The following is a 26,533-nucleotide window of genomic DNA, read 5'->3' as shown; positions in this document are numbered from 1 at the left end:
TCACATAAATACATCATCCCACTAAGCCAACTAAAGGTATATGTAGTTCAGTTTCCTCATGGCTTGCCTTGAGTTCAAAGACGCCTTCAGCCACTCCACTGTTACCCAACATGAAGGGAAGTAAAAATGGAAAAAACAGTGATGTCTTAATGGATTGTGGTTAAAATAGCTTATTCTTTAGTGGTTCCAGTCTTTTGCTACTTCAAACAGCGAGCAGGGAATACCCTCATATCTGTGTAAATGTGTGAGTCTATCTGTTAGATGAATCTCTCAAAGTGAAATGCTGGATTATAAAGAGTATATGCAACTTAGATTTTGCTTTACTATACTTCATATATCTATACTGTATAGATACTGATTACCCAAGAAAGATTGTATCAGTTTGTATTAATATCAAGATATATGAGAATGTCCATTTCTCCTACTCTTGTCAACCTAAGAGGTAAAAAATAGTATCTTGACATTTTTATTTGCATATTTTTACACGAGTGATGTTTAGTATCCTTTCATATATTTCGAAGTGTATTTATTATGCACTGTACATTCATATCTTTTTCTCATTTTTTAACTGGATTGTGAGTTTTTTTACTTTATTAGAACTTTTATATTTTAAAGAAGTTAGACCTCTGTGTACCCTTTCCCCCCATCTTTTTACTTAATGATAGTTTTTAATCATGCACAATTTGAATTTTTTATGTAGCACAGTATGTTTATCTTTTATGGCTTCTTGGTTTGTGTCATATTTAGGCCTCCTTCCAAGATTATTTTTAAAAATCTCATGTTTTCTTCTAGTGCTTTTATGGGTCTGTTTGTTTTTAACCATTAAATCTTTGATAGATATGGGCTTTATTTTGGTATAAGGAGTAAGGCATGAATCCAGCATTATTCTTTTCCAAATAGCTACATCGTTTCCAGGATTATTTACTGAGTTAGGCATCTTTTCCCCCTGATTTAATGTGTCACTTCTGTCATGAGAATTTCTTACATGCCTGGGTCTATATTTGTGGCTCCATTCTTTTATACTTTCTTTTATGTCATTTAGTAAAGTTTTATAGTTTTCTTCTTAAAGGTTTTATACTTTCCTTGTTAGGTGCATATCTATTTAATTGTTTTTGTTATTGTGAATTATATTTTAAAAATTGTACATATGTATTGTATGAGAATATGAGTGACAGAGAAAAGTATGTTAATCATTTATACTGCTAGTTTAAAAAATTTAGATTTAGTTCTAATAGCTTCTCAGTTTATTGTTTTGGCTTTTATTTTTCCTTTTTAAATTTTATAAGTAATACAATACCATTATTAAATAATCAAACCATGTTAGCCAAGTAAATCTCCTTCATTGCCCCTTCCTCATCCCTACCCCTTTCCTCAGAAATAACCACTGTCATCATTTTAGTGTATATAATTCTAGATGTCTTTAAAAAGCATTTACGTGTGTGTACATCTAGAAATATATTTTTTGTTAACAAATAGGATCATCCCATCTGTGTTGCAAATTGCTTTTTGACTTTTTAATCTTTAGATTGTTCCATGTTTGTACATGTAGACTACATCAGTATTTAAATGCTCAAAGCAGTGCTTATTTATTAAACTTTTAACATGCAGTGAGTCATCTAGAGATCTTGTAAAAATGCTGATACTGAATCAGAGGGTTTAGGATGGGGGATAGAGATTCTGTGTTTCTAACAAGCTCCCAGATGATGCCAGTGCTGTTGTTCCTACACTCTGAATGGGAAGACTATAACATATCCTTCAGCTAGGTGTACCATAGTTTAATTATTATCCAATTGATTAAATCATTGAAGTTTCCCCTTGGCTACAAATAGTATGACAATGCACACTGGAATTTTTCCATGAAAGATTTCTTGAGTATTCTAGTAGACAGTCATTGCCATGGTGTGCTTGTGTGAGGGAACAGGAGATTTCTCCAACTCCACCCCTATATTTGTATTTTTCTTTTTCTTAATTGCACTAGCTAGGACCTCCAGTAGAATGGTAAATAGTCTTATTGATACTGATTCTTTGATGGGAACATAAAACTTGTACAGCCTTTGGTAATATTTACAAAATTTTTAAATATGAAATCACTTTGACTAGCTATTCCCTCTAAAATTCTATTCTTCTGAAACTCTTACACATGTGTACAAAGATCTATATGCAAAGATGCATATTACAGCATTACCTGTAATAGAAAAATTAAAAGCAACCTTAAATGTCCATTAGCAGGAGAGTGATTCAATAAACTGTGATATAGTCAGACTCTGGATCACTATGCTAATATCAAAAGAGGGGTGGCCATATATACTGATATGTAAGAGTACTAAGAGAGAAGCACAAGTTGCAGAAGAGTATTTATCAGCTGATCCAGTCTATATCTTTAAAATGTGTGTATGTGTGTAGTGTGTTTGAAATACATAGAAAAAATTTGCAAGACTCACACACCAAAAATATTAGTAGTGTTTATCTCTGAGGAGGGTAGTGGTATTGGGCTTGATAAAGGGGAGGATTTTATGTTTCCTGTATTCTTTATACCTTTTGTACTGAATACTTATTCAAAATGATAAAAAAGAAGATGGAGAAAAGAAAGCAAAAGCTAACAGAAAGAACCAAGTGAAAGAATACTAAGGAGTAGCCGGGAGCAGACAAATCTAAATCATCTAGTAGTCAGTAAAAATTTCTAAATAGACAATCCATGAACATGCAAAAGGTCAAATGGTATAAAAGCATAATGGTACGATGAAATACCACCTCACACCCATTAGGATGGCTACTAACAAAGAACCAGAAAATAACAAGTGTTGGTGAGGATATGGAGAAATTGAAATGCCTGTGCACTGTTGGTGGGAATGTATAGCCACTTTGGAAAACAGTATGGTATTTCCTCAATAAATTAAAAATAGAATTACCATATGATCCAGCAGTTCTACCTCTGGTATACTCAAAAGAATTGAAAGCAGGATCTCTAGGAGGTAATCGTACACTCATGTTCCCAGCAGCATTATCCACAATAGCTAAAACATTAGAAAAAATCCAAGTGTTAATTGACAGAGGAATGAACAAGCAAAACATGGTATGTACATACAATGGAATATAATTAGCCTTATAAAGGAAGGAAATTCTGACACATGCTATGACATAGATGAACCTTGAAGACATTATGCTAAGTAAAATAAGCCTGTCACAAAAAGACAAATACCATATGAGTCCACTTATATGAGGTACTTAGAGTAGTCAAATCATAGAGACAGGAGGTAGAATGGCAGTTGCCAGGGATTAGAGGGAGGCCGGTGAGTGGGGTGTTACTGTTTAATAGGTATAGAGTTTCAGTTTTACAAGATGAAAAGAGTTCTGAAGATGGATTGTGGTGATGGTTGCCCCAAAATATGAATGTACTTAATACCACTGAGTTGTGCACTTAAAAATGATTAGGATACTAAATTTTATCTTATGTTTATTTTACCACAGTTTTTAAAGTTGAGGGAAAAAGTATATGGTAACAAGTCACTCTCCTTAATTGCCAGTTTCCCAGTTACCCTCCTGTGAGATAACCACTGAACCAGTTTTCTGTAGATCCCTCTATGCATCAATAGCTAATTATATCTCTTCCTTTTGAATTCACATCTATGTAACGCTGTCATCTTCTCTTAAAATATCATACCTTTCTATCTTACTTTACAGTTTATTAAATACATGTGTTTATTATCTCTCTCCCTCACAGCATCCAGTAAAACGTCTTTGTAGCTTAGTAGTTGCTTATTAAATATTCGTTTAATAATTGAGCAAACAAATGAATTCTGTGGTCCTGGAAGGCACAAGAATTGGGGAGTTCTCTGTGTATATAAAAAGGTAATGAGGTAGACAGTAATCTCCTTTAGTGACCCCCTAATGCACGGTTCTCACACTTAGCATGATAGAACAATCTGGGAGAAATTGTTAAGATGATAATTATATGGCCTTACCTTTTGGAATTCTCAAGCATGTGTGGTGAAACCCAACAACCAACATTTTTCTAAGTATCTTTGCAAATCTCTGCAAATAGTCTATGAATCTCTTTAAGTCATTTGTATGCTCCTACAATGCTGAAAAGCAGAGGGCTTACAAATTGAGTTTAGCTATTTAGGGAGCATATCTAATGTATGTATAATACTAAGTGAAAATAATCAACCATGAGGCCTTCATACCTTCTCTGTGTAAATGTGGCACACAGTTAATGTTCATCATGATAATAGTGGGATATCATACAAAGAATAAGTATGTTCAGTCTTGTCAGGGAAGGGGAACCTATATTTAATAAAGATTTTTGTGAATTCTTCACCAAAAAAACCATGTGTAGAGCTGTTTGTCAAATTTAAGAGCTTTAAGGACCCTAAGACCCCAAGTTTGAGAAACATTGCACTAGGATTAAATTCTACAGTCACAAAAGCCAACTTATAAACATAAATATGAGTGCTGAAGTTATATGATTATTAAGATTTTATATTATAAACATTTAAAAGCACATTTTAAAACTTATGCAGAAAATTCACAGCAAAGATTAGATTTATGAATTCCTACTGGTGAAGTAGTGGTATAAAACATTAAATCCTTGAGAAGCTTGAGAGTCCTTGAAAAAATTCTTATTCTCAACATCTAATTTTCTGATAGTGCCGATTAATGGAATTTGTAGAATTCAAGTAACCATTGATTTCAACAAATATGCATTGAACACCTATTATGGTTTAGGCCACTGGGGTTTCAATGGTAAATAGGGCAGTGATGACCTAGGAATGGGGAGGAAAAGTGGGGGTGGGCTATGGATCAGGAAAAGCTTCTTTAAGGGATTGTTTTTAGAGATCTGAAGGATGAGTACCTGTTAGCTAAGTTGAGAGGTAGAGGTAAGGAAATGTAGTGCAACTGGACGTGGAGGTACAGGGATAGGATAGAAATGTAATTTCAAGGTCGTGTGGCAACTCCGTCATAATGTTGCTTCATAATTGATTTCACCTGTTTCACCTGGAGATTAAGGAAAACATTCACCTTCATTGGAACAAGAAGCTTTCTCAAGAAGTATTGGAGGGTTCTAATGTATTTTTGTTAGTTGAGCCAGTACTTACAGCAGACTTGTGATTAGACTGTCAGACAACATCCCTGAGGGGATTTCAGACTGTTAAAAATGCTTGGGTTTTATTTGTTGGGATTTTTTTTTAAGGACTTACATGTAATTTTGTGAATTATTGAAAAGAAGCTTAAGAACAGCAAGTGTGCAGTTTAACATAAAATGGACAAAGTTGCTTTATTTCTCTGCTTAAAGTGCTTTTTTAAGAATTTCAATGCCTAAACCTTTAAAATCAAACAATAGAAACTCCAACATTTCAGAGCTAATGTAAATGAAACCGGTTATAATCTTCTAAATAACAGCATAATGAAGTAACCTTGAAACTTTGGTGTTGGCCCTATATTGTTTTCTGTTTGAATTGAGTGGCAATTTCATCATTATATAACAGTTATGGAATTAAGTGATGTTTCCAGTAAGGAAATTTGGCAAGTGTAATATGTTTTAGTATTAAGTTCTACTTGTGCATTTAGCAATTAAAATTATTCTTGTAATGATGATGGCATTAGAAGGGATAGGGAGCTGTCAAAGAGAATTTGAAGCTTAATTATCTCTTTGGTAACAAAATGCATAATCTTCCATTATGATGCTTATTTTCTTATGGTAATAGACTCATTTGCTCTCTGGTTATCAATTTAACCTCCCAACCACAAACATCTGCTCTTACATTGTGTTTAATTGGTGTGAATACTATCTACAGAGAAGTTAAAATCCGGAGAACATTTTAAAGGCATTATTTTATAATTCATGAAAGGGAAAAGTAAATGATGAATTGAACATTGTTTGTGATGATTTTTTTCTAATAGTCTTTGAAAGTCTGTTTACTGAAAATGCATACTAAAATTATATTAATTGGATTTTCTTTTGAAGAGAATTTTGCTGTTTTCCAGAATTACATACTCTGCTTTAGGGGGCGCCTCAGTCCCTTAGACTTAAGGCATATGTCAGTTCCTTAGAAACATGGTACCATAGTGGTTAAGATTGAAGGCTTTGAAGGTAGAAAAAATTGTTTAGTACATAACTAATCTGAAGAAGAGGGGTGGGTACAAATTGTGTTTGTTTGCTTATAATTTTTGAAATGAAAGATAAATCATTCAAAAAAAATTAATGGTTACCTATAGGAGAAGGGAGGGAAAAGGGTAGAGAAAACAGGGTTAGAAGCAGGACTTGTTGGAATATACCCTTTTTTGCAGATTTTAAATTGCTGAAAAGGGGAAGTAAAATGAAACAAATGACTCTATATGTGTAACTAGTTGGTAGTATAGCCACACAGAAAGTTAAAATTCCAAGTGAAAGTTACTGTTCCAAATAAATTTAAAATAGTAATTAAACTATATATACCTAGTAGAATATTCTCAAGGGCAAAAAGAACTCCAGAAATCTTCAACTTTTTTCTCTTGGTGGAAATGTTGGTATTGTTATTCTGAGACTGAGTGTAAGATAAAGCATATAAATAATTAAGGTGGCGTCATTGAGAACAGAGATTTTTGGCATGAGAAAAAGGAAATAGAGATGTAAAATGAATAGGATCCCATTAAAACCTATAGTCTCAAACTTAACTGGAGAGACCAGAATGAAATCATAATTTTATATTTAAAAAGTACAGATTTCCTGGCTTTGTCCACAAATAGGACCTAAAAACAGTGACCAGAATATACTAAAGACCACTTGGATCATGTCAAAAACGACTCAGGAACTTCCAGTGGACTCAGGCTTCCATTGGTCAAAGATGGGATAGTTTGAAAATGAAAAGAAAGGTAACTTCAGTGGATTGAAACAAACCAAATATATTTTAATCTGTGAACTCATAATGATACTTTTAAAAAGCCTTCATTGATCACATTTGGGAGATGATATTAGAGAACCAGATCATTGTTTTGGGAATTGGTAAGCAAAGGGAAAGAATCGAGCATTATCCTGTTCTTTCTGTAAGAATTATACTTAAGGGTAACCAAATAATTGTTGAGGGGATTTTTCTCTTTATAGAAGGAATGATAGAATAAGAATATTACTATTTTGCAACTCCTTTTGTGTAGGCAATGATTATCAAAGACTGTTAACATCACAAGAGACACAGTCACACATTATGAACCCTCCTGATGGAAGGACAAGGCACTGCCTATGAAGTAGTCTTGGGGGAAAAAAAAGAGCCTGACTCCAATCAAGCTTCTACATTTAACTGCCTGTATATAGGATGAATATGTTAATAACCCCATGGCAATGCAGTCAGCAAAAGACAGACTGCAGGAAATTCTGCAGGACGAATGACTTCTTCGACAAACACATTGCAAACAAAGATAAGAGATAAAGGAGGAACCTGTAGATTAAAAGAAACATAAGAAACAATGCCAATGAATGTACCTTGTTTGCCCAATTAAAATAAAATAAATCACCTTTAAAAAAAATAGGCCAGTTAGTGAAATGTGAATACTAACTGGATAATTGATTATAGTAAGAAATTATTATAGATACCAACCTGATGATGATTTTGCTTAGAAATAGGAGTTCTTGTTTTGTAGAGGTACTTAATTAAGTATTCATATGTGAAATAATATAAAACCTGGAGTTTGCTTTCACAGTAATCTGGGAAGGCCATGGGATGGTTTGGGGTATAGATGAAACAGTATTGGCCATGAATTGATAATGATAATAAGTGGATAGCACTCGTGAATGTTAGCTACTAATTACTATACAACAAAGGTATAAACTAAAATCATAAAATCACAGTTGGTTTGAGATCTTAGTTACTTAGGAATAGTCTACTTGAGTTCCTTATTTAGTATAGGAACAAACTGAAACCCATGGATTTTTGAAGCCCATGGTCAGCAGAATGTCTAGTGGTAGAACTAGCACTCAACTGTAGGTCTCTTGACTTCAGTCATTACAATGTCTTTACAATATATCATTACTGAATAATATCCAAATAAACTTAAATACCTAGTCTTAAATAGGACCACTCAGGATTGCAAATATGTTTATTTTTCCAGCATCTAAAATTTATTGCAGTTCAAATGAAAACTCCAGGTTGCTTTTGTTTGTTTGTTTTCTTTGAGAAGGAACAGAGAAACATAACCAAAGATGAGTCTAAATTCATCTGGGAAAAAACATCTTAATGAACATGTTAGGAAATTTTTGAGGAAATAAAGGAATAAATTAGGAGAGTACTTGTTCTGCCAAATTTTTTAAAATACTATATAGTAACAGTCATTAAGTTTGTGGTTCTGGCCCAGGAATAAACAGGTCAATGGAACCACTTAATATGCAAAATAAACCCCTAAGAGTATATAGGATTTAGATATTAAAACTTTCAAATCAGTTACTTTGATTGGGACTACTGGAGTTGCTGTTTAGAAAAATATAAAGCTGGATGCTTAATGAAGTCAAGATTGTTTCATAGACATACTAGAAGAAAAAGTAAGTGAATATTTTTATAGTATGGAAGCAAGGAAAACCCTTTGGAGTAAGAATAATAAAATACAGATGCCAAAAAAAGAGAGGACTAATAAATTTTACCACATACAGATTTAAAACTTTGGTACAATAGGCATCCTAAATTTAAAAAGACAGAAGAAACAGCTGAGAAGAAATATTGGCATGTAAGAGAATGGATTAATATCTGACTATATTAGTCAGGGTCCAGTCAGGAGCCAGAAATTGCACCAGGAATTTGAACAAGGAGAATTTAACATAAAGAATTATTAACTAATAAAAGGTGTTTTAACTACTAAATAGGATAAAGTAGGATTCTAAAGAATAAAGAAAGAGTAAATATGAGAATTAGCTACTACCTCAAGAGCCGAGGGAGAGAATCCAAAAAAAGGAACAAACTTGGAAGAGGGCACCCTAACTCAAGGTTGCAATTCAGACCTTGGAGAGAGTGTAGTCACTGCCAGAGAACACAGCCATGGGCGAAACTGGTCCACAGGAGATCACCTGTTGGATGCCACAGGCCTGAGCTGGTGTGTGGAAAGCCGCCTGCTGGGATGCCATGGGCCTGACTGATGATGAGCAGGAAGTTCCCCAGCGGGGTGCCTTGAGTCAGAGCTGATATATTGGACGCTGTTTGATGGAATGCTAGCGGTCAGAGCTCGTGCACAGAAAGCTACCTGCTAGAGTAAACTGGAGAAACTTACCAGAGACTGAGCAGAGAAACTTGCAGGAGGGTGATCACCAATGGGTCTCCCACATACCTTCTAGCTGCCACACCGTAGGGACAAGAAGAACAGCACACCCCAACCCGAAAGATAAACCTTTTCTTCTGCCATGCCTTACAATGTCCCTCTGGTGCCCTCTGTTCACAAAGTCTAACATTGCATCAGCTGGCAAAGATCCACATCCATCATTACAAAGAAGAGTGGATTTGGAGCTGAGAGGCCATAAATTAATAACTGGCATGATGTGAAAAGCTCTTATATATAGATAAGAAAATTGTGAACACTAATTGAAAAAATAGCAGAGTATGTGTATAGATAATTCACAAAAGAATAAATACAGATGACTAACCAATGTTTGAAAAGAGAGTTAAATTCACTGCTAATAGAGTTCCCTTACTTCATCTAGCTGTACACTTATGTTTTCTTGATCTTGCATCACTGTGTTCCATTCTTACCATCTTTGGCTTCTACTGCTTACCTGGGGTTCTACCTGCTCTCTATACTCTTACTCTTCATTTACCCAAATTATAAAGCTAGTTTGGACTTCTTCCCAGGACCTGCCCCCTCTAGCCAGTGCAATAGATTAAAAAAATGAAAAAAGAAAGAAGATTGGAAAGGAAGAAATAAAACTCTCTCTATTCGCAGGCAACATGGTTGTCTATGTAGGTAATCCCAGAATTGTCTATAAAAAGCTGCTAGAACTAATGAATGAGTTTAGCATGACCACAGGATAAAAGGTCAATATGCATAAATCAATTTCATCTCTAGATACTAGCAGTGAACAATTAGAAACTAAAAAAAAAAAATATTAAGTACCACTTACAGTAGCACCAAGAAATTTAAAATACTTAGGGATACAGCTAATAAAGTATGAACAAAATTTGTATATTGAAATATATAAAACAGTGATGAGAGAAACGAAAGATCTAAATAAATGGAGAGATAAACCATGTGCATGGAAAGGAAGACTCGGTATTGTTAAGGTGTCAAATTGCCGCAGATTCAGCTCAGTCCCAATCAAAATTCCAGCAGGCTGAGCACATTTTAACTCAACTGTTTAAAAAAAAAACAAACTGGTGTTGTCGTCATCATTGTGATATAGGGAGTTCCTTGTCATTTGGAACTTCAAACAGGGATTTGTAAGACCACTTGTCATGGATGTAGCAGGAATAGGAAATTATGGCATTAGGTAGGAAGTTGGACTAGATGATCTACTTTTACCCTTTAAATTCAAAATCTTACTGAATCTATTTGAGTCAGTAATTTACAACTTTGGGTTAAGGGGAAAGGGAGGCAATGGGATAATCAAGCTTTTGCAAATACATTTAACTTTCTCCCAAAGATTCTGTCACTCTACCTCCCACCCTTAAAAACCATTGCATGGGGGCTTCCCTGGTGGCACAGTGGTTGAGAATCTGCCTGCTAATGCAGGGGACACGGGTTCGAGCCCTGGTCTGGGAAGATCCCACATGCCGCAGAGCAGCTAGGCCCGTGAGCCACAACTACTGAGCCTCCGCGTCTGGAGCCTGTGCCCTGCAACAAGAGAGGCCGCAATAGTGAGAGGCCCGCGCACCGTGATGAAGAGTGGCTCCCACTTGCCACAACTAGAGAAAGCCCTCACACAGAAACGAAGACCCAACACAGCCAAAAATAAAAAAATAAAAAATTAAAAAATTAAAAAAAAAACCATTGCATGTAATGAAGGATGTTACTAATGGAAGTTAGGGAAATAGACTTTAATATTCAATTTTTGGACAGCTTAGAACTTTCCTATTTTCATTTTCTTCAAAACAGTCAACTTAGTAAATATTTCTCAACAGAGAAACTCAGAAATTATTGTTATAATTATTCTGCCAGTTAATTATGCCAGAATATCAATTTTTAAAGATATTACATTCCTAACATATATTTTAAATATGTATTTGTTATGTTTTTCTAAAAACGTATGAAAGCCTCAAATAATTAAAAATCCTATGAATTCTATGATTTTTAAAAATTGCTTGAAATATAAATAGCTACCTATTTTTATTTTTATTAATATCTTAATTTTCTTTCTGTTTTAAAGCTCAACCTGAATTCCTGAAGCAGCCTACTAATATATATGCTCATGAATCTATGGATATTGTATTTGAATGTGAAGTGACTGGGAAGCCAACTCCAACTGTGAAGTGGGTCAAGAATGGGGATATGGTTATCCCAAGTGATTACTTTAAGATTGTAGTAAGTATTTTTCAAAGAAACTTATCTCTGAAACCTTTAAATATCTTTAAATATAATCACCAAGAGATCTGTTATCTGTAGTACATGAACTGGTGTATATAAGATGAAGATAGAAAAATTTGCTTAGAATATAATCTCTTCATTGACTGATGAGAAAGCTGAGCCCAGAAATATTTTGGTAGCTCATGTAAGATCACAGAGGAAGTCACAGTGTTTGAACTCAGCCTGAAGTCCACATCTCCTGACCAACAGTCTAGTCCTACTCGGACGTACTAGCACTCTAACACAGCCGCCACCACTTTCTAGGTAATGATTATCCTGTGTGTGTATTCACTTGTACCAATTGTCTTCATAGCTGTCTATTCAAGGAGCAGAAGTCTGTCTTTCTTATACTGATACCCAGACCCTTCAAAATAAGGGTGACCCAGTGTTGGACAGTTGTTGTGAAAATAAACATAAAGGTTCTTTTAAAAAGTAAAGCAAAAGTAAATAAGTAGCCTTAAATCTACTTAAGAAGACTCAAGTCATTATTTCTTTTTACTTCATATGTATATAGGAAATGCTTAGTAAATATTATCCACTGTTATTATTATCATTATCTAACATCCTGTTAACAGAATTATCTAGGTTTTAGTAATAAAGATTAATGACATATCTTAGGATGCATACCTGACATTCATAGACATAATCAGAAGTAATTATGGTTGTTCAAGACTTAATGTCTCATTACAAATTTCTCATAACTAATTCATTCTTCATAGGAATACATTTTCTATTTTTAAAGTACGTAATCTCATATGTTACAAAAAGTAATTCAGAAGTATTTAACCCTAATTAAAAAGCAGCGTGTTATGGTTAAATTAGCATTTTTACTCTTTTATCATTATTTTCATACTATTTTAAAAATATCAATAACAATAACTATAGTTGACATTCATTTAGTACTTTATAGTTTAAGAAAAGCTTTTATATATGTGGCCTCATTTAACTTATCTGTTAGAACTATTGATATTAGAGATAATCTTAAGAAAATGCCTTGAATTCACAAATTCAGACTCTCACTATGGTCACATGGTATTGCACGCCAGATATTTTTCCAAGCAAAGGTGTAAGTTTGCATACATTGCAGATAAGACTTTCTATAAGGATTAAGTTCGTAATTGTTAATGACAGTGTTTCCTTTTCTAGTCAGTTGAGTCAGTATCTTGTCAATAAAATTGAGTTAACAGGTTCATAGGTAGATAATATTCAGTAACTGAATCATATAATTTTACTTGTTTTTCCTCTCCAGAAAGAGCATATCCTTGAGATTTTGAACTAGTGTTTATCAGTTAAATCATAAAATTTTATTTATGTTTTTCTTCCTCAGAAGGAACATAATCTTCAAGTTTTGGGTCTGGTGAAATCAGATGAAGGGTTCTATCAGTGCATTGCTGAAAATGATGTTGGAAATGCACAAGCTGGAGCCCAACTGATAATCCTTGAACATGGTAAGAGGGGCTGAAATAGTAAGATGAAAGAGGCTGACTGTGTTTGAGGAACTAGGACCTATCACAGGAGCTATCATTCCAGGATACCTAGTGATTAATAACCTGTTTGTAAAGGCTAATATATGGCATAACTAAGAGAGAAAAAAATAGCAGTCTAAATCATTTCTGTTTTTTTAAATGACCTAGAAACACAATTTTGGATAATGTTGAAAAGAAATTGGTATTAAGAAAAGAAAAACTGAACATTTATAGTCTTACACAAATGAATGTTCTTCAGATTTCAGTCATTTTAATCTTACAAATATATTTCTGATCTATTAAAGTAGAAAAACTTTACTTAATGTTTATTTAGTAGTGAATTTTTGTTTAATTTTTCCAAAATAAACTTTTCTGATTTTCACACAAAAAAAATGCTTATTATAAATTCAGACAACATTGAAAAGTAAAAAGGGAAAAAAAAAGTCACATCAGTCAGGGTCAATTCTGGGGAAACCACACAGTAATTTGAGCAAAAACTAAAGAATTAAGTATTCTTTATTAAAAATTATTAACTGTAACCGGGGATTGGCGTGGCAAGGGGTTGGCTAGTGAAGAGTAAAGAGAATTCTAATGAATATAAAAGAATGGCAGACATAAGGAGCAGCCCCAACCCGTAGGTCTGAGAATGTTCAGGAAAAGACCCCTCTCAGGGCTGATCCAAACCATGTTAGAGAGGGTGTGGCCATGGTTTAATGGATGATGGAGAGTTGCTGTGCTGCCATCCCATAGAAGCTTGTTCAAAACCTCCTGTCTAGTGTGCTGGGCAAAAGCTGTTCACAAGGAGGTGTCTCATTGAAGGTATTCTGCTAAAAAACCACCAGTGGGGTTGGGGTATTGAGGGAAGCTACTCACCAGCACCCTGTACTGATAAAGTTTTAACACATGTCAGCAAAGGAAAAATATGTAAAGGGCCCAGCTTCGTTTTTGCAGAGCAGGCAGTAAAGTATGAATTTGGAGCTGAAAGAGAATAAATTGATTACAAGCACATGCTTCAAACCCTGCCATCTAGGAGTACTGCATATGAGCACACACAGATGTGTATATGGTTTTATAACCTATTTTCTTGAAACAGCATGCTGTGGACATCTTTCCATGTCAGTGAGTATAGATCTGTGTCAACATTTTTCATCGTTGAATAGTAAATATACACTTTGTTTTATATAAATGATTCCCCATTGGTTAGCATTTACACTGTTTCCTGTTTTTTTACTATGATGAATGAGGCTATGCTGAACTTCTTTATATGATTATTTTCTCATACTAAATTACTAGAAGTTGAATTGTTGGATGACAGTTTTGTATGAAATTGATAAGGATAACTGTTGGGTGTACTATTTGTTTTAGCAGGAAAAGCATTTTTCATTTTGTGTGTTTCTCAAGAATGCATGAAAAAGAGGCTGCTTTAGACATCTCATTGGGTGTCTGAGTCAAATTTAAGTTCCGGTTGCATTGTGATCAGGGAAGCTAATGGGCAAAGCTACTCTGGCTTTTCACTAAAATAGCATGTAGGATTTTTATATGCTATTTCTTGAGAATGTATTTCAGAGTACTGTTATAAAAAGGCATAAAATAGTAGAACTGCTCTTTTTCTTCCTACGTTTGTCTGTCATTTTACCTTTCCCTTTACATTGAAAACGATATAGTAGAAGCATGCCACTTTTCCATTTTGGCAAGATGCCTGAGTATGATTCCCAAATAAGGCATTAACAGAATAAGTGAGGTAGATAGGCTTATTTCTTTTTATTAGTGACAGTGTTTTCCCTTAGTAAATGTCATGGCTCTCCTAGGGTTATTTCCATGGAACTAAATAAAGAGACTTCAGTATATTTGTGTTTGTGATTACCATTATAGATTTAACGCTAACAGTATAAATGGTGGCTTTGCTAGGAGGATGCTAAACTAATCCTGACTGGACTTTCCTCTGAAAATGCTTGGATGGCATAATAATTAGAGTCATAGTGTGTGTTTTATTCTTTTTGAAACAACCTTTCAGAAACAGACGATGTTTTGTGAGCTGGTGAAAATTTTTAGTGACCTTGTCAGGGATGCATTAAGGATGCACAGACTCTAGGAAGGAGAGTAAATGTCATATTATTAATTTTGATATTTTAATTTGTAAGATAAATATTTATGTGGGAAAACTAAAAGAGAGACTGTAACGGTTTATAGGATCTGATCTCTGCCTTTCTGAGGGTTATGATGTTGTAAGGGATGTAAGAGATGTGTATGACATTAATACTAGTCCATAATAAGTGTTATTTTTATAGTATAAATAAGGCAGCATACAATTCAGAAGAGATGAATTCTGTGTCAACAGGGAAGTTTTTTCATGGAAAGTGTTTCCTTTGTAATAGACCTCAAATGATAAGATTTCCAGATGTTAATAAGAGGACATGGCTCAGTATGGAAACAATAGAATATCTGTTCCTGTAGGAAGGTGGCCTGTAAAGTCAGAACAGGACCAGATTGATCATGGCCTTGGTTATAAACAGTCAAAGCAATACTATAGTAAGGCAGTCTGATGACAAAGTCAGGTTTAATTAGAAGACAGAGTGGTTGAAGGAATATTGTTATAAGAGACCATGATGAAATAATAAGTAGTACTGTACTAGAGAAATAGAAAGAAAGGATCCTAATTAAGAGATGGTAGTGATTTATCTAATTCAGACTTTATCAACTGATTGGATATTAAACAATATTGTAGAGAAATGAAATATACTTCTAAGGTTTTATCCGGGTGACTGAAAGAATGGTGATGCCTTTACAAAAATAGAAAAGGAAGCTGAATTGAAGTGGAAGGGAAGTTCTACTCAAGCTGTAAAGAGTGTTCACAGAACATCCCACACTCAACCTACAATAAAAAGCTGGATGATCTACCAAACTATAATTTCTATGAGCTCATCAGAGAGCTGAGCTTGCAGAACAACCAAGTAACCTAAATTCGAAAGGATTGGACAACCCTCCTCTCCCAAAGAATGGATCATGAATTGTTTCACCTTTAGTAGAACACAGGAGAAAGAGATGGCTGTCATAAAAATGGATAAGAAATCAGCTAAAATTTTAACTGAATATTAAAGACCAAGTATGGACTACTTTGGAATCTCTGGGGGCCTCAGATAAAAGGAGAGTTCATACTTGCTTGCAAATATATTTCCCTGGGGCTCCAGAGGATACTCACTATTAAGGCTGGGGGCAAGGTAGGTAATCGAGAAAAGTTACCTCTGTGGAGTAGAGGTGAAGGAGGTGATCTGCGGCTGCTGCGACATAGGTGCAAAGCCCCTCCTGTTTACTCAGAGTCCCTTAAGCCTCAAACCAATGGGAGAGGGGCAGAAAACCTTATTTCATAAATTCCTGGAGGAAATTAGAAGCAAAACTACTACTTGGGGGAGGAACCCTCTGTTCCCCAGGACACAAGCAAAGACCCACTGCTGCTGGGGGACGAGTAGAAGAGAAAACACTTTACCTCTGAAAGAAGTGCATAAAACCGTTTTGGGCCCTAGAATCCTATACCAATACTTAGGAGAGGTCTTTTACCACAGGAGGAAGAATAGGGAACTACCACTAGAGACCAACACAAGTGCAAAGCAGATTTTGGCTGCCATAGGAAGGAGAGCCACTGGGCCTATCTAATACTGAGGCTGGACCAAGACAACTGAAAATCCCACCCGCCGCAGCCATGAGCTTACCACCACACGAAAGCGTTCTGCTGAGCAGGGAAGGTCAAGAACATAGAGAGAGATCCCTCTGTGGCAGAAGTATACAGGAATGGTTGAAAGCTGCGAGGAAAATAGGAAAATTGAGAAAAACTGCCTGGCTCCTCATCTCTCACCTTAAGCACAAGACAATGGTAGTCTACCAGTAGAAGAATTTGAAACCTGTGATGTGCTGAAGGTAGCTACAATAACAATAAAATCCGTGCCAAGTTCAATTCCTGTCTAAATTGACTAAACTCTTCCACGCTAATGGCTTGACAGAAGAATAGACATGCCAATTTCCAAGTGTAAGTAATAATTATCAGCCTCTGCTTTTCTGTACATCATGCTCAGCATTCAGTCAAAAATTATTGGACAGAAACATAAGAAGCAAGGGAACTCCAGCTCATTGTAGAAAGATAAAGCAATCAAATATAATCAAACTCAGGGAACCCAGATATTGGAACTATGAGACAGGAACTTTAATTATTAAAGTATGTTAAATGGAATACATTTAACCAGACTGATCGAGAAAAACACAAATTACCAAATCAGGGATGAAAGGGAGGACATCATTACAAATTCTGTAGATTTTAAGAGGATTTAAGGGAATATTAGAAACAACTTTATGCCAAAAATTTTGAAAAGGAAGGTAGTAGAGCTGGTTTGTTTAGGGAGGTAAAGCATCAATTTAAGATGTGTTGAGTTTGAGTTATAATAGAAAACCAGAAAAAAAATGTCTAGAATCAGAGGGAAGTCAGAAGCTCAGAAAAGAGATTGAGGAAGAAAATAACAAGTTTTGGTTTTGGTAGATTTCAAGATTTTTAACCGAACTCTTGTCTTGCTATAAATTAAGGCAGCTAACTATATTTTATTTTCTTGTATGTAGAGATTACTGTGTCCCCAGTTGTCATGTTGTAGTCATTCACACTATTGAAAATTAAAACTCCTTAACTTTCTCTTCAGTAAATGGAGTTGTCTTATTTCTCTGCCTTCAGAGGAGTGTCTCAGTCATCTGAAGTTCATCCCTGAACATTCTCTTGAAGATCCCCGTAGATACCATCACTATTATCTTTTGATAATTTTTTTGCCATGTTATATATAATTTTTAATGGTTAGGAGTTCATTCTTGTTTCTGCCTTAAACAACCACTATTTTATGTGAACTTACACCTCAACGTCATATTTTATCTACTTAAAGATAGAATTTATTCCCTTACTGGTTTTTCCTTATCAATTCCAGTTATTTAAATTATTTCTAATAGAACCTGTATCTATCCTGCTGATTTTTTAAAATCTTCTCTTTACTCTCAGTCTTATGTATATCATTTAAAAAATATGATGGCCTAAAAGAATGTGGGAGAGGAAGCTTATGTAGAAGAAATAACACTTCACAGTTTTTGAATGTATGAAAAAGTGAAATCACAAATCAGTGCAGACTGAAAGGATCATACATTATATGGAACATGGACAGTTTGTTGGTGATTTGGAAAGAATTAAATTATACATTTACCTTATATCAAAATAAAATAGAGTTAAAATTTAAATTAAATCCATAAAAAGGTTGAAAAGATGATAGAAGAGTGTCGCCATTTACAATAGACCACAATTTGTTAATTCATTCACCAGTTAATAGGCATTTGGATTATTTCCAATCTATCACCATTTACTTTTACTTATAAAAGAAATAAAAGAGAATACAGATGAAAATTTTGGTATCTTAGGATATAAAAATTTTAATGTTTTGTATGTAAAGTATGAGAAATACCTTAACTAAAGGAAGACAAGCTAGGGAAGACTATCATAAGAATTACAGAAATTTAGTGTTCTGAATGTAACAAGAATGCACACAAATGGGTGTGATAAAGTGACTAACATAAGCATATAATTCACAATAGAGCAAAGATAAAGATAGTTTCTATACAGGTCAAATGTTCCACCTCACTTAAAAATATAAAATTAAATCTTTTTAGTGAGGTGTCATTTTTACCTAATAAAGATTTTATATATTTTAATGAAATATAATGTTCATTTTTAATGACTGATTAGGGTGTAATTATGTTTGTGTCTTTCTTTCACTCTTAGTGAAAATGTAAATTGTTATATCATTTACTAAAACCATTTTGACAATTATATCTTAAAAATTACTGACTTAACCCATTAATTGTTCTTTTAGGATTTTTCCCTAAGGAAGGAATCAGAGATTTGGACAAAGACTATTAATATCAGCATTAGTAATTAAAAAAGAAAAAGGTAGGGATAAAGAGAGAAAGAGTAGGAGATGACTTACATGTACCAAATAGAGGAAGTAGTTAAAATAAGTATAGTACAGCCTTATGATGGAAAAGCTGTTTGGCCATTAAAAACCATGTCTTTGAACACTCTTTAATGATATCAGGAAAATCTCAGGATATAATGTCAAGTAGTAAAGTAAAATACAAAATTATATATAACAGATAATCCGAATTTAGTTGAAAAAATTGTATGTACACATTTAGACATTCCCACACCAAAATGGTGGGAAAGATAACAATGGTTATCTTTGGGTAGTGATGTTTTCTCAGTTTTCTAAAATAGCCCTATATTACTTTTATAATCAGTAAAGGTTTTTCTTTTTTAACTTAATAGTAAAACCATCTTTCAGTCAGTGCTGCAATTTAGAAAAGACACCAAACACATAATTTTGAGAACTTTCTGCCAAAAACATCATGGATAGAAGTTAAGAGTTACAAATAACTCCCTTCACAAGAGAGGTGGGTTGTGTGGCAGGAAGTAAACAGAGAAAATTTTGGTAGACCTCACTGATACCTTTGATTTAGTGAGACAAGGACTAGAGGGAAAGCAGCCTGCAGGAGAAGGATGGAGACTGGCCCACTTGTAGCCTTTTTTCCTTTGTGTTCATAGCATCGTGAATCTCCAAGAGTATATATAGCATTTCTCAAATCTATCTGACCATGGAGTTTTTTGTTTTTTTGTTTTTTTTAAGTAGACTCATTAACATCTTAAAGGGTGCAATTTGGGAATTGTTGATGTAGGGCTATTCAAAGGAGGATGGACAAGAGTAAGGTTGGCAAACGGTGGCCCACAGGCCATATCCAGCCAACCTCCTGGTTTTGTGCATAAGTTTTACTGGACACAACCACACACATTTGTTCACAGATTGTCTATGTTCGGTCTGTAGTCATTTTCACTCTATAATGGCAGAAGTGAGTAGTTTAGACAGAGACCATATGCCCCACAAAGCCTAAAACATTAACTCTCTGGCCCTTTATAGAAAAAAGTTTGCCAAACACTGGACTGTATGATATGTATCTTTCAGCCCTGATAGTTTGTGATTCTGAGTTATTTCTGGTCAGTGAAAGTCTGTTTTACTTAAAACTTTCTAAATTTAAATAAGTGTGGGTAGTGACTTCCCTGGTGGCGCAGTGGTTAAGAACCCACCTGCCAATGCAGGGGACATGGGTTCAAGCCCTGGTCTGGGAAGATCCCACATGCCGCGGAGCAACTAAGCCCGTGCGCCACAACTACTGAGCCTGCGCTCTAGAGCCTGCGAGCCACAACTACTGAGCCTGTGTGCCACAACTACTGAAACCCACATGCCTAGAGTCCGTGCTTCGCAACAAGAGAAGCTGCCACAGTGAGAAGCCCACGCACAGCAACGAAGAGTAGCCCCTGCTCACCGCAACTAGATAAAGCCCGTGCACAGCAACGAAGACCCAACACGGCCCCAAAAATAAATTAATTAATTAATTTTTAAAAAAAATGTTATAAATAAGTGTGGGTAGGTGGAAAAAGGCAGAAGAAGGGGCAGGAGGGTGAAGATAAAAGGACAAGAGAAGAAAGTTAAACACGGTATGTGGATAACTAGGAGATGCGCAAAGGCGACTGACACCAAGGAGGAGCTATGAGTGAAGAACTACGAACTAGAGAGAGTTTGCTACCACATCTTCATGGCTGCCTCTGTGACACTTAGGCACTAGAAGTACCATGGAGTAAATTATGGAAAGTGGAAGAAAACCTGTTGTGATGGTGCTTATCTTCCCGTACCTTGTTTAATAATAATCCGAAAGTATTTGAGCATCTTTTACACAGTCTTATTTTTGTAGAGGGAATTTTCTGATTCTTCTTGGAAGTGTCTAGTTATAAATCCTGGTCATCAGCCTTTTGGCTAGTGCTTGGCTGCAAGAATGTACTTTGGGGGCTTCCCTGGTGGCGCAGTGGTTGAGAATCCGCCTGCCGATGCAGGGGACATGGGTTCGGGCCCTGGTCTGGGAAGATCCCACATGCCGCGGAGCGGCTAGGCCCGTGGGCCACAATTACTGAGCCTGCGCGTCTGAAGCCTGTGCTCCGCAACGGGAGAGGCCGTGATAGTGAGAGGCCCGCGCACCGCGATGAAGAGTGGCCCCCACTTGCCGCAACTGGAGAAAGCCCTCGCACGGAAATGAAGACCCAACACCATAAATAAAGACCCAACACCCAGCCATAAATAAATAAATTAATTAATTAATTAATTAAATTAAAAAAATTTTTTTTTAAAAAAAAAGGAAAAGGGTACAGTACATGTGGAGAGCCACACGGGCGGGCTCAGAGAGGGAGTCACGCCCTCGTGGCAGTCTGAATCACTTTTTAAAAAAAAAAAAAAAAGAATGTACTTTGAAGCAGCCATAATTGGCCTGTGATATAATTGGACAGCATGGCTTTTAAGTTAATTATCACCTATGAACGTTAAATGAAATTTCATAATTATAGTTAAAATATATAAAATATCTGTGCAGCAACACTAGAAAACAGTATTTCTAATCAAATTGGGAAATAGAATTTGAGAATGCGTATGTCTCAAACATACTTCCTCCCCCCCCAGCTTTATTGAGGTATAATTGACATATAAAACATTGTATAAGTTTAAGATGAACAATGGGTGTACAATGTGATGATTTGATGAATGTATATATTGCAAAATGTTTACCACAATAAAGTTAGTTAACACATCCTTTACCTCACATAATTACCATTTTGTTGTTGTTACGGTGAGAACATTAAAGTTCTATTCTCATAGCAACTTCCAAGTATACACTACAGAATTGTTAACTATAGCCACCATGCTGTACATTACATCCCTAGAACGTATAACTCTTAAACTAGAAGTTTGTACCCTTTGACCAGCATTTCCCCGTTTCCCCCATCCATCAACCCTGTGGCACCCACCATTCTATTCTCTGTTTCTCTGAGTTGGATGTCAAACATACTTCCTTAATTAAAACATTTTAAATGCATTTTTTAGTATTTAACTTTACTCTTATGCATTTTTAGGAACAGCAACTCTTGATTTTAGAAGATTGTGGCTTTTAAAATATTTTAACTCAACAGTATTATTTTTATTTGCTGCTAGTTCAAATTATGTCATTTTATGCTAATATACTTTATGTCTTATAATCATCTGTTGAATGATTTTTTTAAGTATTGGCATATAAAGTACTACAAGTATGAGTAATAAGAATTAAGGTAAAATGTGTTTTTGTCTGTTAACTTTTTATTATCCTTTCTTCGTGTCAGTTGGAATTTAAAAATAGATTCCAAAACTATCATGTAAGACTGAAATATAAAAACACAAGTACGATTTTTCTTTGTACATTCATTCATGTCAAGTCTGATAATTGGCAGTTTTTTAGTTCCAGTAAGGGAAAATGGGTTGGTGAAAAGGGAGTAATATGAACTTGTTTGTAGTAAAGGAAATTCATATTTTACCAACTAATTAAATGACTTCTAGGATATTATGGCTGTGGTAGATAAGGTTACTGAGCTTTACTTTTTTTTTGACAGAAACATTTGTAAAAAATTCCATATAGTATCTGAGGTAAATATTGAATAGTAGAAGTTCTGGAATAAGTGACTAATGACCTGGCATGATTAAAAGTTGGCTAGATAGCAGGAAATTGTTAGTCATTAGTGGAATATTTTAAATCTGAAGCACTAGAATGTGTGATAGTTGGTGTTGATTTTAATCAAAGGATAAATTCTAATCAGTTATTTTGCTTTTTTGTAGCAGTAATTATAACTTTAATAAAACTTTTAACTCAAGACAACTGTGATGAAATTTGACCTCTTAGCATGAATTCCATGTCTAGGAACTTTCTAATACTGAAAATGCATCTAATGTCAATGCCTGGGTTCTGGTTCTTATCTGCCATTAACTTGCTGAGTGATTGGATCAGGCACTGAAATTCTGTGATTTTTAAATTTTATTTAAAATTAAGGAATTAAATGATCTCTGAGGCCCCACGTCACTCAAATAATCTATTAAATGCAGTTGTTTTAGAAATAGGTGCATTAAATATAAGGTGCTTTTCAGAACACTCTTTCTGTCTAGGTATTGAAATAAATAGATACATTGTTTGCAAAAAGATTGAGGCATTGCCAGCTAATAATTTTACGTTACCTGCCACAGTGTGTAACAAAACAAACCTGGTGCTCAAAATCTGAAGTATTGGCTTTATGTCCCAACCCTACTAAGATGAGGTAATCTCTATGAGCATCGGTTTTCTTATCTATAAGTATAAACAATAATCTCTGCATAGTACACACCTGAGGGACAAATAGAATAATATATGTGAAGTATTTTGTAAATTGTAAGTACTCTAACTTTAAGGTAATAGTATTTTTTTAATTTTTAAATTTATTTTTGGCTGCGTTGGGTCTTTGTTGCTGTGCACGGGCTTTCTGTAGTTGCGGCTAGTGGGGGCTACTCTTCGTTGCGGTGCGCAGGCTTCTCATTGCGGTGGCTTCTCTTGCTGCAGAGCACGGGCTCTAGGTGCATGGGCTTCAGTAGTTGCGGTGGGTGGGTTCAGTAGTTGCGGCTTGTGGGCTCTAGAGCGCAGGCTCAGTAGTTGTGGTGCTCGGGCTTAGTTGCTCCATGGCATGTGGGATCTTCCCGGACCAGGGATCGCACCCATGTCCCCTGCATTGGCAGGCAGATTCTTAACCACTGTGCCACCAGGGAAGTCCCTAGTTTAATGTTTTTAAGACAGAGATCATTTACATTCTTTGAATTTCAAGTTTAGTCTTTTAAATCTACAGTCTACTGTGGTTACACTTATTGATAAGGTTGGTCAGGTATATCATTTTGCAAGGATGACCATGCATCTAGTGTGCCAGGGACAGTCCTACTTTATGTCTGTTGTCCCAACATAATTACCAAAAGTGCCTTTTTTTCACTCTCAAAGTTATCTGGGTGTGGACAATATGTTCTAAAGTCACTCCAATTATTGCTAATTTATTGAATCTAAAAGGTTCTAAATAGTTAATAGGGTAGAGGTTTTGGATTATGAATTTAAAGAACTGCAGTACAAGCTGTGCTAAATGCCAAAGTGGTACTGTAATTCTGAATGGGAAGAAATGCTTTCTGCTAGATTTGACAAACAAGGAAGGCTTCTTGAAGAATATGGCATTTAAACTGAGCATAGAAGGATGAATGGGATTTTAGATTGGTCATGTTACACACAGGGGAAAAAAGAATGACATTTCAGGTGTATAAGTATGAAGACTCAAACTGCATTTGAACAAGAGAAAGCAGTACAGTTCAGCATTCTCAGAGAAGTATAAATACAAGATTGTACATCCTGGAAGATGTGTCTAAACCAGATTATTTAATACCAAGTCAAAAGGTTGGAATTTTTTGAGTAGCTGGAAGACCCTAGCAATTTTCAGGTACATGAAGAAACAGTAGCACTTTAGGAGGATTAGTGTATTCGAAATGTGTTGAATGCGTTTAGAGAGAAGAATAATCGTATCTGTGATACTGATTAGGAGAATTCTCTACCAAATCAGATGTGATGTTTGAGACCCTCAACTAGGTGGTGACAGTGGAAAGAGAAATTCTTTTTATCTCTCAATGGCTCATACATGGTAAATATTTATTAAATGTCAGCTGGATGTTTCTACAAAGAAGATAGGACAAGATTTGTGATTTTTTTGGATATTTAAGATAAGGGAGGGGAAAAAATTGAAGCTTTACACTAAATACAAGTAGAGAGATTCTCTGTATAAATCAAGGCTATGATCTTAGTCTACTTAGGTTAGGAAAGTTTGTCCCCATTACTGTTGAGTTGTGCTGTAATTGCTGCTCTGTTCTTAGATAGTTCTGGGGAGGTAGAAATAGAAATTAAAGTATGATTAGTTTGTTTAATGTTTAACATTCCATCTATGTCAAAAGTCATGAATTTAAGACCAGGACTTGTGAGGTCCAGGTAATAACTTAGTGCCTTAATTATAATTTTTGGTGTTTAGCAGTTAAGTAGAAGTTTTGCAGATGACCTTTCTGGACACAAAATGGATTTAGAGATTATCAAAGAGCAGGCTTGAATTTGAATTGTCGCTATTATTTTGTTATGAAGAAAGAATCCATTATGCAGTGCTAAAACACCAGAAGGAAGATAGTATGTCTGAATATCTTTTAATTGGTAGCTATGTTTAAAAGATGCTAAATTACACAGTAATGTCATAGTTGGCAGAATATCATTTGGGTCTAGAAGACATCACTGACAATCTGGCTGCTTATAGCCTTGATTTCATATAGTTTCAGTACTGGATCAGAGTGTTTTTCATTTTAGATTTTAGTGTTGATGTTGAGAATATCTCCTGATTGATGCATGCTTAAGAGATCACCAGACATAAAAAGTATAGTATAATTTGATATGCATTTTGAGAAATTTTGTCTATAGTATTAGCATTTTAAATGCTACTACTGCCTCATAACTACTATAATGTCCTAATATTTTAGCTCTATGCATATTTTTAAAAACAGCCTTTGTTCACCAGCAGAATTACTCCCCGAGTTTCCTCTTACACAGTTTCTTCCTGACTGTTTCCTGACTTTTTAGCTGGATTCCAGTCTGATGACAATTGTCTCCTAAGTTTTAGAGCTCCTCTTCAGTTTACACCCCTTTACAAATTTGAGTAGATGTAGTTTCTTGTCAAGTAGTTTTGTTAAAGATTTGGATTAGGTACTACTTGTATTCTGTTACTTTTTACACAATCAGAGGAAATAAAAACTGTTAGACTTTGGACTTCTGAATCTGAATTTTAAAAAATGCTAATACTCAAATGTCTTGGAAAATTGGTTATGATTAGAGTTAATGTTAATCATTAAGCACACTGGAACACAGTCAGTTTTCCCTTTTTGTTAGTCTAAATGGGTAATGAGCAGAAATACCTTTACACATTTTGTCTTTCCTTTCCTCTTGGGTTTTGGAATCTTGTTAAGAAGATAGCGTTTTGATTTAGGATGAAAGGAGAGGAGGCTGTCTTTTTTCTGGGCTCACTGCTGTGATAGGTGCGTCATCAGCAACTGGCACACCTTTTTTAATGAGTGCTTTTGATGTCAGGAAAATGTCAGATGACTTCCTTAAAATTGAAACATCTCTCCTGCACACAAGAATGGGAGGAATGTTTTGTGTTCATTTTGTTTTATAACTTCCTTCAATTGTTTATATAAGTCATTTGTTTAAAGCAGCAGTTCACTGCCAGGGCTGCTTATCAGAACATATGCCTATGAAAACTGTCCAATAGAGTGCCTTCCTCTGGTATCAGATTAGTTCTGCTCTACCTTTGGGACTTAGTTCCTCAGAGGGGGAGCTTTAAAGTCTGTGGGAACATTCACATGTAACTCTGTTCCCTTTCTTTGAAACTGAATACTCAAAATAAGTAGCCTTAACCAACTATTTTTGTGAGTATGTGTTCACACTGCTTTGTGCACCTAATCAGTCTCTTAGCTATTCAGCAACGGTGCTAATGGACATTTCAGGTATTTGGATAGTTTTGCATTATTTTATTTTGGAGTATGTTATTC

At 35.1% G+C, this 26,533-nt stretch overlaps 1 protein-coding gene across 1 annotated transcript in view; it reads left to right on the top strand.

Annotated features, from left to right (window-relative positions):
- Positions 1–26,533, top strand: part of NEO1 (neogenin 1) — a 246,440-nt gene that overhangs the window by 123,334 nt on the left and 96,573 nt on the right. The window contains 2 exon segments of the mRNA XM_036842776.1: positions 11,315–11,469; positions 12,839–12,959. Coding sequence (XP_036698671.1) covers positions 11,315–11,469; positions 12,839–12,959 — 276 coding nt within the window.

The sequence above is a fragment of the Balaenoptera musculus genome, chromosome 2 (genome assembly GCF_009873245.2).
Source record: "Balaenoptera musculus isolate JJ_BM4_2016_0621 chromosome 2, mBalMus1.pri.v3, whole genome shotgun sequence".
Classification (NCBI taxonomy): Eukaryota; Metazoa; Chordata; class Mammalia; order Artiodactyla; family Balaenopteridae; genus Balaenoptera; species Balaenoptera musculus.
The sequence above is the reverse complement of the archived record's forward strand: the minus strand, read 5'-3'. Positions and strand labels throughout refer to the sequence as shown.